Genomic DNA, 12281 nt, shown 5'->3' with positions numbered 1-12281 from the left:
ATTCACTATGATCTGTGTAATAATTCTCACACTAATCTTTGCTAGAGACAAAAAGGACTTGCTATATAATTTTAGTACCTTTCTACTGGTCAAATTTTAATCATATTTCAAAATGAATAGCAAAGAGGTTATAATTAAGTTTTATAAAAATTCCAAATGTAATAAAGTTATATTTGTAACTTACATATACTGCAAAAATGGTAGTGATTCAAATGTATGTCTTTCAATATACCGTATTTTATTGCAGGATAAATCTCTAGGAAAAATAAAAGGAAAATATTGCCTTGATAAGTTATCAGTGTTGACTAGTAAGAATAATAGCAAGAGTTTAGAATAATATTGAATACACATTTTTCATCTCGACTCTAAACGTTTGGACCTGTATTTGAACTTTCCAGAGCCCCTAACCCTGCCCGTACCTCTCCTAGAGTCTCACCTTCATACTTTTAGTAAATAAAATATACAACTTAATAGACTTTGGAATTAATTTTTCCTGAGAGCAGTAGACTTGATTAGATGCCCTTTTGTAGTTTCATCAAATCCTAGATTATGAGCTCAAAGCGTTTATCTCTGTATATAGTTTCTAATATTAAAACCAATAGCCTCACATTTATACACCTTCCTAGTTTAGGTTTGTTTTCCTAAGCCAGTTCAGTATCAGAAGAAATAAAAGACATCCTTTCAACAGCATTTGAAAGGAAGTTACCCCTTTACTTAATACATAACGTTGAACTAATATTCAAATCATATTAATACAATTAATTTCTGTCATATTAATAGAAATTCATTTTTGGTTTTATATTGCTTTAATATTTCATGAAAGCAATTTCTTCAGTTATACAGTGATGGGGCTTTTCCCTCCCCTTTTACCTGGATGGTGTAACGTTGTCTGGCTGATGTCTCCATCTCTAGTCTCTCCCTTCCTAAACTATCCTGCACACAGTCATCATATAAACTCTCCAGAAGTGGCTTGCAAAGACCAGCACCTCCTGGGAAATTATTGAGGATGCAAATTCTTGGTCCCACTCTAGACCAACTGAATCAATAACTATGAGGGTGGAGTCCAGAACTGAGTTCTAACGTGTCCTCTCAATGATTGTGATGCAGATCCATCTTACAGCACTGCTGTGATAACACGGTTCCCCATGATGGCTCCTCAGCTTGGCATTCAAAGCCCTAGAAGATCTGGCTCCAATTTCCTACTCTCCCTCCTTGTAATCTACAGGTACTCATGGCATTCCTCGAATACTTTCCTGTGTTTTGCCTTTCTCCCATTTCCCTTTTGCAAGTTTAGAATATTGTCCCCAAGATGTCTGTCCAATGCTACACAATGGCCCTTCAAAGTCCTGTTCAAATGGGATTGTTCTAGTAACATCTTCCTGGGTCCAAACTGAAGTCATTTCCCCCTCTTCTGTGCTTCAGAAACAATTTATCCCTCCTAGGGCCCACATCCATTTCTTCTTCTTAATGGAGTTATTTTTCATCCCATTTTTTCTGAGCATAAACTCCTTGAAAGCATGGACTAGGTCTTGCTCATCTGCATTGCCCACCATGTTTAAAACTGACACATGGAAATAAAGTAAATTCAAATATTTGTAAAACAAATGAATAGCTGGCTGGGCGCGGTGGCTCATGCCTGTAACCCCAGCACTTTGGGAGGCTGAGATGGGTGTATTACAAGGTCAGGATATCGAGACCATCCTGGCTAATAAGGTGAAACCCCGTCTCTACTAAAAATACAATAAATGAGCTGGGCGTGGCGGCGTGTGCCTATAGTCCCAGCTACTTGGGAGGCTGAGGCAGGAGAATGGAGTGAACCCAGGAGGCAAAGCTTGGGGTGAGCCGAGATCGTGCCACAGCACTCCAGCCTGGTGACAGAGCGAGACTCTGTCTCAAAAAAAATAAATAAATAAAATAAAATAAAATAAATAAATAAATAAACGAATAGCTGGGGGAGTGAGTAGAAGGAAAATGATTATTTTAAAGCAAATGTAGTTTTATTACTTCATGGCCTCTGTAGCACTTTGGCATCCACTTGAGGGTCTTTACACCCACTTTCCTTAAGCCTTTCACATTTGAAAGAATCTGTTTGCAAAAGAGCATCACTAATAAGGATTAATGACATACACACCTCTATGGACAGAGGATAAGAATCAAGCTTTCATAGCAATTGAACATAGTATCTTCTTGTCTCTAAACAGACAGAAATACTATGCAGGTATCCCTTTCCTGGTAACAGGGCTGGGGAGATAGTTACTGTGGAATTAGTGAAGAGTTAGGGGCATTTCTGATATGCTTGTTAGTGTAAACATTTCTAGCTCTACCACTTAACCATCATTTTAAACATCTGTTTTAATATAACAATTCCCAAAATGAAATCCTTAATACTAGTCTATTCTCTTGGTAGCTTAATATTCTAGATAATATTATTCCTATAATTCAGCTTATTTCAAATATTTAAATGTTAATTTAATTCTGATTAAGTTACCAAAAAACTCTGGATTAATGATGTTCAAATGAATGTAGGTGGTCTATATTTTCTTCTCCTTTAGGCAACAATCTGAAGTTAACTTTAATTCCTTTCATCCTAGTAAACCAACTTTTTCAAATCTTTTTTTGTGAAGGTCAGACGGTAAATATTTTAAGGCTTTGTGGGCCACATGTGATCTCTCTCACATATTTCTCTTTCTTTTTTCTTTCACAGTCCTTTAAACATGCAACAACCATTCTTAACTTAATAGGCTATTAAAATACAGACCTTAGGTTAGCTTTGATCTATTGGCTGTAGACTGAATAGAAGAAGATGGTATGTAAACCCTTATAAAACAAGGTTCATATGGGTGTCGGTCACTGCTCAGATCTTCTTACCATGTGAACTATTTTTCTGTCTGTATTTTGTCTATACAACTTAAAAACTGAAAATGCATAGGACGTAGCTAATGCTAGAGATGCGCTGAGACCCTATACAAACTTACAGAATTGCAGAATTTTATTGCTGGAAGAAATCTTAGAGATTATCTCATATGAACCCCTTATTCATTTTAAAGATAATATGACTAAAAACGCAAAAATATGATTAACTAACTTACAAATACTGGAGGGATAGCAGGCCTTCAAATGAATCCTTATGTAATTCAGTCAAATAATTTTCACTGAGAATTCTGGAAAATGAAAAAGTTATTTCTAGATTAAAATGCAAACCACAACTATTTGCTACACAGGGACTATCTCCTGCATGTGGAGGAAAGCTGGGTCATGGTCATTTCAAGATGGTGGGATCTGCTCTGCTTTCATTCAAATCTTTTCCTACATTTTCCTTTTAGTGTCTATCTCTCTCCACCAACACCACCACACACACAGGCAAGCACACACACACATATGCAAGCACACACACACATGCAAGCACACACACACATATGCAAGCACACACACACATGCAAGCACACACACACACAAGCACACACACATGCAAGCACACACACACATGCAAGCACACACACACACATGCAAGCACACACACACACATGCAAGCACACACACACACACAAGCACACACACACACAAGCAAGCACGCGCACACAAGCACACCACTCCACTCTTCCCACCAAATTGTATCTTTAATGATTCCTCTCTAGATCATAATATACCTTTCAGAATCCAACTCTGGGTGGCACCAAGATCAGCAGAACCTCCATTTCCTCCTCTCTTTTCCCAAACCTTATTATGAAAGCTCCACATGGGACCATGTCAGGGCTGCAAGTGACGCCATTCAACTCTTTTCCCCCATCAAAAAAATTTGAGAACTACAATGTGCATAAAGGGCACATAACATAAATGTTGTTTATATTTAATTTAATTTAATTTCTGAGACAGGGTCTTATTCTGTTACCCACACTGGTCTCGGACTCCTGGCTCAAGTGATCCTCCTGTCTCTGCCTCCCAAAGTGTTGGGATTGCAGACATGAGCCACCTCACCGGGCCAAATATTCAGTTTAATAATTATAAAGCAGATACCCATGTAAACATTGTTACAAAAGATTATTGCTAGCATCCCAGGAGCCCCAGTGTGCCCCTTTCCAATCATATTCCTCTCTCTAACCCTAACAGGTAACCACTACCCTGACTTTTGTAACGATTTGCTTGCTTTTAAAATGTAGTCCTGGCCTGGCGTGTGGCTCATGCCTGTAATCCCAGCATTCTGGAAAGCCAAGGCACATGAATCACCTGAGGTCATGAGTTCGAGACCAGCCTGTCCAACATGGCGAAACTCTGTCTCTACTAAAAATAGAAAAATTAGCTGGGCATGGTGGTGGGCACCTGTAATTCCAGCTACCCAAGAGGCTGAGGCAGGAGAATCCCTTGAACCCAGGAGGTGGAACTTGCAGTGAGCCAAGATGGCACCATTGAACTCCAGCCTGGGCAACAAGAACAAAATTCCATCTCAAAAAATAAATAAATCAATTATCCTGCCTCAGCTTCCCAAGTAGATGGGATTATAGGCACCCACCACCATGCCTGGCTAATTTTTATATTTTCAGTAGAGATGGGGTTCCGCCATATTGGCCAGGCTGGTCTCAAACTCGTGACCTCAGGTGACCCACCTGCCTCAACCACCCGAGGTGCTGGGGTTACAGGTGTGAGCCACTGCACCTAGCATGTGTTTTATTTTTAATTTAGAACTCATGTATGTCTTGTCTATATAAGTCAAACTAATGATGTGACACAAACTGTTGTGAAAAATGTTACTTTGAATTTAAGCATTTTTTCCAAAATCATTTATGTGTCTAAACTAATTCCTTCTATAAATCAGGAAGAAAACGATAAAACAATTCAACAGGAAAATGAACAAAGGACAGAAAACTCAGAGAAGAAAAACAAATGTTCAATAAACATATAAAGATATTTAATTAAATTCATGAGTGATCAGAAAAATTCAAATTTGGATGGAATCCCTTTTACTCATCCATAACTTCAACAAAATTTGGCAAATACCCAGCAGTGAAAAGGTGTGGGGAAATGAATGCTGCCACATTCTGCCGACAATAGAGTCAGTTGGCACAACATTTTTGAGGACAATTAAAATTTTATATCTACATAGTCTTCACCCCAACTCTTCCATTTCTAGATATCTATGCTACAGGAATACTTGCCCATTAAGCATAATCTAAACATTCATCAATGGGGAAATTATTAAATAAACTATGATGCATCCATACTATGGATTATGCAGGACTTTAAATGAATGGGGTGACCCTCTAAGTCCTAGGAAGGAAAGAAATTATGAAGTGAAAGAATATCATGTGATATAAGTGATACCATGAAGTGAAAGAATCAAGTTGCAAGATGTTACCCTTTATGGAAAGAAAAAAGATTTTAAAAACCACACAACAAATCTATTTTGCTTTATGTAAATATGTATGTAGGTAAATGGGGAAAAGTCTGGAAGCATGTATACTAAACACAGAGTAGCATTACCTCAGGGATGAGGGAGTAGGGCACAAGGAGGGTTTTTGTTATACCTGTTATTACCTTTTTATACATTAAAAATAGAATCATGGGCTGGGGGTGGTGGCTCATGCCTATACTATGAGCACTTTAGGAGGCCAAGGTGGGAGGATCACTTGGGCCCAGGAGCTCAAGACCAGCCTAAGCGGCATAGGAAGACCCTGTCTCTACAAAAAATACAAAATTAGGTGGGCGTGGTGGCATGCACCAGTGGTCCCAACTACTTGGTAGGCTGAGGTGGAAGGATCTCTTTTGCCTGGGAGGTGAAGGCTGCAGTGAGATGTGATTGTGCCACTGCACTCCAGCCCAGGGGACAAAGTAAGACCCTGTCTCTGAAAAAAAAAGGGAAAAAAAAAGAATATAACCATGTATTATTTGTATGATAAAAAATAAATTTAAATTGCCTCTTATTTTAGAGAGAGCCTACCAAATTTAATTTTAAAATAACCATAGGATTGCAATCCACAGAGGTTGATTTGTGGTATGGAGGGGAAATATCTTTTCTCAGAAGTACGGACCTCAAAATTCTGGACCAAGAAGGATCTTACAATGCAGTTAGTTTTTTATCATATTTGGAGAGAATATACCCACAGTTTCTCGGTCCAACTGTATGCTTTCCATACATTTCCATCAATATATGAAATATAGTTTCCTTTGAAATTTCTGTGAAGAAAGGCAGTTTATATCCTTGAATAGGCAGGAAAAGAATGAACAGGATAAATAAAAGAATCATGGCAACCTTGTCGGGGATATTCAGAAACAGAAAATAACACCTGCTTTCTCATTTCCAGAGCTATCAGCTTCCCAGTTTGCACAATTCATCAAGAAATAAAGCGGGGCCACTGGCACAAATGATGAGGCATCTCCCGGAAGCTTAACTTCCTATCCATCCCATCTCTTGGACAGACGATGCCAGTTAATTACTTTGAATGTAAGTATTTTATCCAAAAGCACTTATGTGTCTAAACAAATTCCTACAAATCAACACAAAAATGGTCAATAATTCAACAGAAAAATGGGCATAAGCTTATCTTTATCGATAAATAAGTAGAAAGAAACCCTATGCCAGGTAACACCAAAGCTTTGCCCTCTGTTGAAACATCCTAGGCTTTTTCTTTCCACTCTTATTACAACTGATCTGATTTAGCCCCTTCACACTTTACTCCTACATTTTGCTAGACCTTTCTATTTTGTCTCCCTGAAATAAGCTTTTCCTTTTGGGCACTCTACATGTGGATTCTAAAATAATCCTTTGCATGTCTACACTTGAACATAAAGCAAAAAACAAAATAAAATAATCTTCCTGTTTTAATCATTTAATCTCTCTTGCTTGGAAAATTTCAATGGCTTCCCATACCTCATTTAAGACCCAAGTAAAGTTTTAGCTTATCCATGTAGCTTTCCCTGATCTCCACACCTCAAGGATCACAGATTCTGGTAAATTCTAGCACTGATGGTAGGCATTATCTTTTAGTAATTAATTATATACACCTCCCTTTTTATGCCTATTCTCTTTCTTCCCTCCTATCATTTTCATGTTCTGGAGACAGTAGCATACTTGGTCCTGAGTTTGGCACAAAATGAGTGCTACATATAAAAAGCCAGGGACAAAGATGAGTTCTGGACATAACTAAACGATGGAGTAATCATGTTAACAGCTGACATTCCTACATATGCTAGGCAGTGATGAAGTGTTTCATGTATTCACTCACCTAAATTTCACAGCAATCCTATGAAATGGTAGTTAGCATAATCCCCAGTTTAAAGGTGAGGAAATTGAGTCACAGAGCAGAATAACTTGCTCTGGATCACCAAGCTAATAAACAGACCTGGGTTGAAACCCAGGCAGCCTGGCTCCAGAATCAACTCTTAACTACTTAGAGCATCATCACTGAGAACGGGAGAGTGACAGGCTGCTGTAAAGAGGGTGAAGCAAAAATAGGAGCAGAGCAGTGGTTAAGCAATGATGTGATGGGGCTAAATAAAAATGGATAAGAAAATGAGTAAGAGTAAAAGACTGGAGTAAAAGTAAAAGACTGGAGAATGGGTCTAACATTAAAGGAGAATGAGGAGAAGGGAGAGTTGACAAGCAAAGGTGAAAGCAGAAAGTCAGTTGTCAGTATGGCTTGGGGAGATAAAGAAGGCTCAGGAGGGCCTCCAGGAAAAGGCTGCCATGTCAGGCAACACACAGAGAATGATTGAGGAAAGGTGATTCTTACAAGATGGTGAAGATCCCATTGTAGGTGCTGGGCTCTGGGACAGGCACTTGGTGGAGCCTCTGCTTTGGGCTGAGATCAACACGTGACAGAGTCTCATCTCTGCAGGTACAGAGCTCACATATGCTGGTGCTTGTGGAGGCCATCTGTTCCTCTGGTGCAGTTTCAGACTGCACCAGTGAATCCTGCGAAGATTCTAACTTTGTAGGTCGACCCGTGACTTCAGTCAGGCTTCGATGCAGAGTCTGAACCTGGTCTGGATGAGGAGCTGTAGTCTTCTCCAGGGTTGTGGAATGTCCAATCTCTGTAGTGGGTTCTGGAGTTATGGCAAGCCCCGGGTCTGGAGGCTGAGCTGAGGTTTCCTCCGTGGTTGGAGACAGTTTAACCTCTGTAGTAGGCTCTGTAGTTATGCTAAGCTCCAGGTCCAGAGGTTGAACTGTGGCTTCAATCAGGTGTGAATGCTGAGCCTGATCCTTGTCTGAAGGTGGAAGTGTCACCTCAGGGTGTTCTGGAGGAGGAGCTGTAGTTGTCAGGGCTGTAGAAGATTCAACCTCTGTTGTGGATTCTGGAGTGATGGTAAGCCCCAGATCCAAAGGTTGAACTGTGGCTTCAGTCAGGTGTGAATGCTGAGTCTGAACCTGGTCTGGATGTGGAAGTGTCACCTTAAGGTGCTTTGGAAGAACTATAGTCCTCTTCAGGGGTGTAGAATATTCAACCTCCATAGTGGGTCCTGGAGTGATGGTAAGTCCCAGGTCCAAAGGTTGAACTGTAATGCTGGGTGACATTGGATGCTGAGTTTGATCCTGACCTGGTGTTGGAATTGTTACCTCTTGATATACTACAAGTTGGGGTACAACTTTCTTAGGAGGCTGAGTTGGGGTCTCCTGCATGGTTGGAGAAAGTTCAACCTCTGTTGTGGATTCTGGAATGATGGTAAGTCCCAGGCCCAAAGGTTGAACGGTGACACTGGGCAATGTTGAATGCTGAGCTGGATCCTGGCCTGGTGTTGGGACTGTCACCTCATAATGAGCTGGAGGTTAAGCTGTAACTTCCTTAGGTGGCTCTGGAAGCTGAACTGGGACCATTTGCCTTCAAAGCAGAACCTTGAAGGTTCTACCTCCTTAGGGGGCTCTGGAGCCTGAACTGTGGCCTCCTGCTGGGTCACAGAAGGTTCTGCCTCCACAGGGGGCTCTGGAATCTGAGCTGGAACCTCCTGCTGAGTTACAGATGGTTCTACCTCCTGAGGGAACTCTGGAGGCAAAGATGGGGCCATCTGCTGGGTCAGAGAGGGTTCTATCACCATAGCAGGGTCTGAAGACTGAGCAGGGACTGCCTGCTGGACTGGAGAGGATTCTACCTCTTTAGGTTGCTCTAAAAGCCGAGTTGGGGGCTGCTGTAGGACTGGAGATGGTTCGACCTTCTCAGGTGGCTCTGATAGCTGAGCTGGTATCTCCCACTGTGGTGGAGGACTGACCTCTTCAGTGGACTTCCGAGGATGACCTGAGGCTTCCTGCTGGGTTGCAGATGGTTCAACCTCCTTAGGGGGCTCTGGTGGCTCAGCTGGGAACTCTTGCTGGACTGGAGAAGGTTCTGCCTCCTTAGGGGGATCTGGAGTCTGAGCTGTGGCCTCTTGGTGGACTGGAGATTCAATCTTTTCAGGAGAATGCAGAGGTGGGGAAGGGAGATCAGGCTGGGCTAGAGAAAAGTCATCGTGCTCAGTGGGAATAGGAGGGTTGTCCTGCTAGACTGGAGAAGGTTCTACCCCCATAGTGACTGCTGTAGGTTTGGTAAGCTCCCTATCTAGATCTAGATATAGCACATGTGGAGGTGAACCTATTGCTTCATCATTCAGTGAACTTTCAAAGTCTGAGGAGAGCTGAGTTGGAGGCTGAGTTGTGGGCTCTTTATGGACTGGAGGAAGTTCATAATTTTCAGGTCTATTTAGCTGCTGAATTATAATGTCTTGCTGGTCTTTCAAATGTTGAAACTGCTCAGGGGACACTAAGGGCTGACCTGGGGCCCCTTGTTGGGTTAACATTTCAACCTGATTAGTGAAATCTGGAGTCATGGTAACCACGTAATCCACAGATTTAATAGTGACATTGTGCAGTGTTGGAGGCTGGACTTGAACATGACTTAGAGGGGAAACTGTTACCTCATGATGCTCTGGAGGTTGAGCTACAACTTCCTTAGGGAGCTCTGGAGTCTGAGCTGGGGTCTCCTGCTGGGTTAGAGAAGACTCACCCTCCTCAGCAGTCTGTGGATGCTCAGCTGCAGCCTCCTGCTGGGTTGGAGAAGGGTTCTCGTTATTAATAGATTCCGGAGATTGAACTGAAGTCTCCTGTTGAATTGCTAAATGTCCAGCCTCTTCTGATGACACTGGAGGCAGAGGTGGGCCCCCGTGCTGGATGGTGGGAGGTTCTACATTACCTGGCCCTGAGAGCTGAGCTGTAGCCTCCTGGTGGACTGGAGAAGTTTCCACCTCTGCACTAGGCTCTGTTGCTATGGTGAGCTGCACGTCTGGAGGTTTAACAGAGACATTGGGAAAATCTGAATGCTGAGTTTGATGGTGACCTGGAGGTGAAACTGGGACTTCATGATGTTCTGGGGGCTAAGCTGGGGTCTCCTGCTGGGTTGGAGAAGATTCAACCTTCAACCTCCCCAGAAGACTCAGAAGGCTGAGCTCGCTGCTCCTGCTCACTGGGGGAAAGTTCAGGCTCTATAGGAGGACCTGGAGGCCCATTTGGGGCCTCCTCTTGGATTGAAGATGGTTCCATCTCTTCTGGAGGCTGAGCTGGGGTCTCCTGCTGGGCTGGAGAAGATTCAACCTCCCCAGAAGACTCAGAAGGCTGAGCTGGCTGCTCCTGTTCACTGGGGGAAAGTTCAGGCTCCATAGGAGGACCTGGAGGCTCAGTTGGGGCCTCCTGTTGGGTTGCAGAAGGTTCCACTTCCTCTGGAGGCTGAATTGGGGCCTCCTGCTGGGCTTAGGAAGATTCTGTCTCACTTTTGGGCTCTGAAGTCATGGTAACCTCCACATCTGCAGGTCTGACTGTAATGTTGGGCAAGTCATAATGAGCTTGATCCTCACCTGGAGGTTGAACTGTCACCTCATGATTCAGTGGAGTTTGAGCTAGACTCTCCATAGAGGACTCTGGAGGCAGAGCTGGGGCCTCCTGCTGGGTTGAAGTTTCTACCTCCTGAGGGAGCTGTAGAAGCTGCGCTGGGGCTTCTTCCTGGAGTGAAGAGGACTGGATGTCTTCAAGGGTCTCTGGATTTTGATTTTGGGCTCTAGATGGAATTGAGAAAGTCCAACTTGCTCAGGAGGCCCTGGAGGCTCATCTGTGTTCACCCGGAGTTCTGGAGGCAGGCTGCTGGGATACAATGTGTCCATACTCGAATATTCCTCCTCCAAAGTCTCTTTCTGATGCTGAGGTTTGGATAATTGGTGTGGAATCCCAACAGTCTCAGTAAGGCTCCAACGCTCAGCTAGATCTTTCTTCAGGTTCTTGGGCGAAACAACAAATATGGTTGGTTTTGAAACATTACAGTCTAGCAGAACAAGTATTTCACCTGCCTGATGACCTGCAGCCCGATCTAGATCTGCAGTTTGAACCTTACTTTTGAGGCAAGGAAGCTGAACTAGGGTCTGATTCTGATCCCCGTCTAGCAGTGGAACCACCTCTGGGAGCCTTTCTTGCCGAGTCAGCTTGTCATTTAAATCCTGATGTGTGGCCAAGAACTGCTCTGGCCCCAGGGGCAGCTCTCCAGCTGAATCCGTGTCCAGGAATGGAACCAAATTTTCAGTCTATTCTTGGGGCAGGGCTGACACCTGTGAGGAAGCAGAGGGCTCCAGGTAATCAAAGTCCCCTGGGGCTGTCGGGGGAGTAGGCGCATGGGGAGATTCCCATGGGAGATGGGAGGAGCAGGAAGACCAGGGCTCAGGCGGCCCCAGGGGGTTAGAGGTCAGCTGGAGCGGGTCCTTGACCCACACCAGAGGCTGAGCCTTCTTGACTAGTAGACACAATAGCTGCCACGTAAGGAGGGGCCATGGGCCCCAGAAAGGCAGCCAGGACATGACACACGCTAGTGCCGTGCACTGAGCGGGAGTCCTTCTGGCAGCCCTGAGATGCTCATGCCCCTTATAAACATGCGCCCCGCCCTGTCTTTATGACACCTTTATCTATGCCACCTTTATTAGGCTCGGGTCCAGATCTGCTCCATGTTATCATGGCAATCTTATGTCACAATCTCGCTCAAGTGATCCTCCCACCTCAGCGTCCTGAGTAGCTGGGACTACAGGATGTGCCGCCACACCCAGCTGATTTTTGTGTTTTTTGTAGAGACAGAGTCTCCCTATGATGTCCAGGCTGGTCTCAAACTCCTGGGCTCAAGTGATCCTCCCACTTCAGTGTCCCAAATTGCTGGGATTACAGGGATGCGCCACCATGCCCAGCCAATCCAGCCATCTTGCAGCCAATCCTCCAGCCCCAATTAAGCCTTCAGATGACTACAGCCCCAGTTACTATCTTGACTACAAATGACAGATCCTAAGCCAGAACC

General features: G+C 43.5%; 1 protein-coding gene across 1 annotated transcript in view; it reads right to left on the bottom strand.

The window, feature by feature from the left end:
• The window catches only part of LOC129018328 (leucine-rich repeat-containing protein 37A3-like), a 32412-nt gene extending 20607 nt beyond the window's left edge, over nt 1-11805 (bottom strand). The window contains 7 exon segments of the mRNA XM_063656141.1: nt 185-256; nt 3090-3161; nt 6097-6168; nt 7725-8704; nt 9877-10371; nt 10550-11001; nt 11004-11805. Coding sequence (XP_063512211.1) covers nt 185-256; nt 3090-3161; nt 6097-6168; nt 7725-8704; nt 9877-10371; nt 10550-11001; nt 11004-11796 — 2936 coding nt within the window. The 5' untranslated portion in view covers nt 11797-11805.
• Nucleotides 11806-12281: the final 476 nt, after the last annotated feature.

Source organism: Pongo pygmaeus, chromosome 19, assembly GCF_028885625.2.
Source record: "Pongo pygmaeus isolate AG05252 chromosome 19, NHGRI_mPonPyg2-v2.0_pri, whole genome shotgun sequence".
Lineage (NCBI taxonomy): Eukaryota > Metazoa > Chordata > Mammalia > Primates > Hominidae > Pongo > Pongo pygmaeus.
Note: the sequence above shows the minus strand (reverse complement) of the source record. Positions and strands in the feature narration are given on the sequence as shown.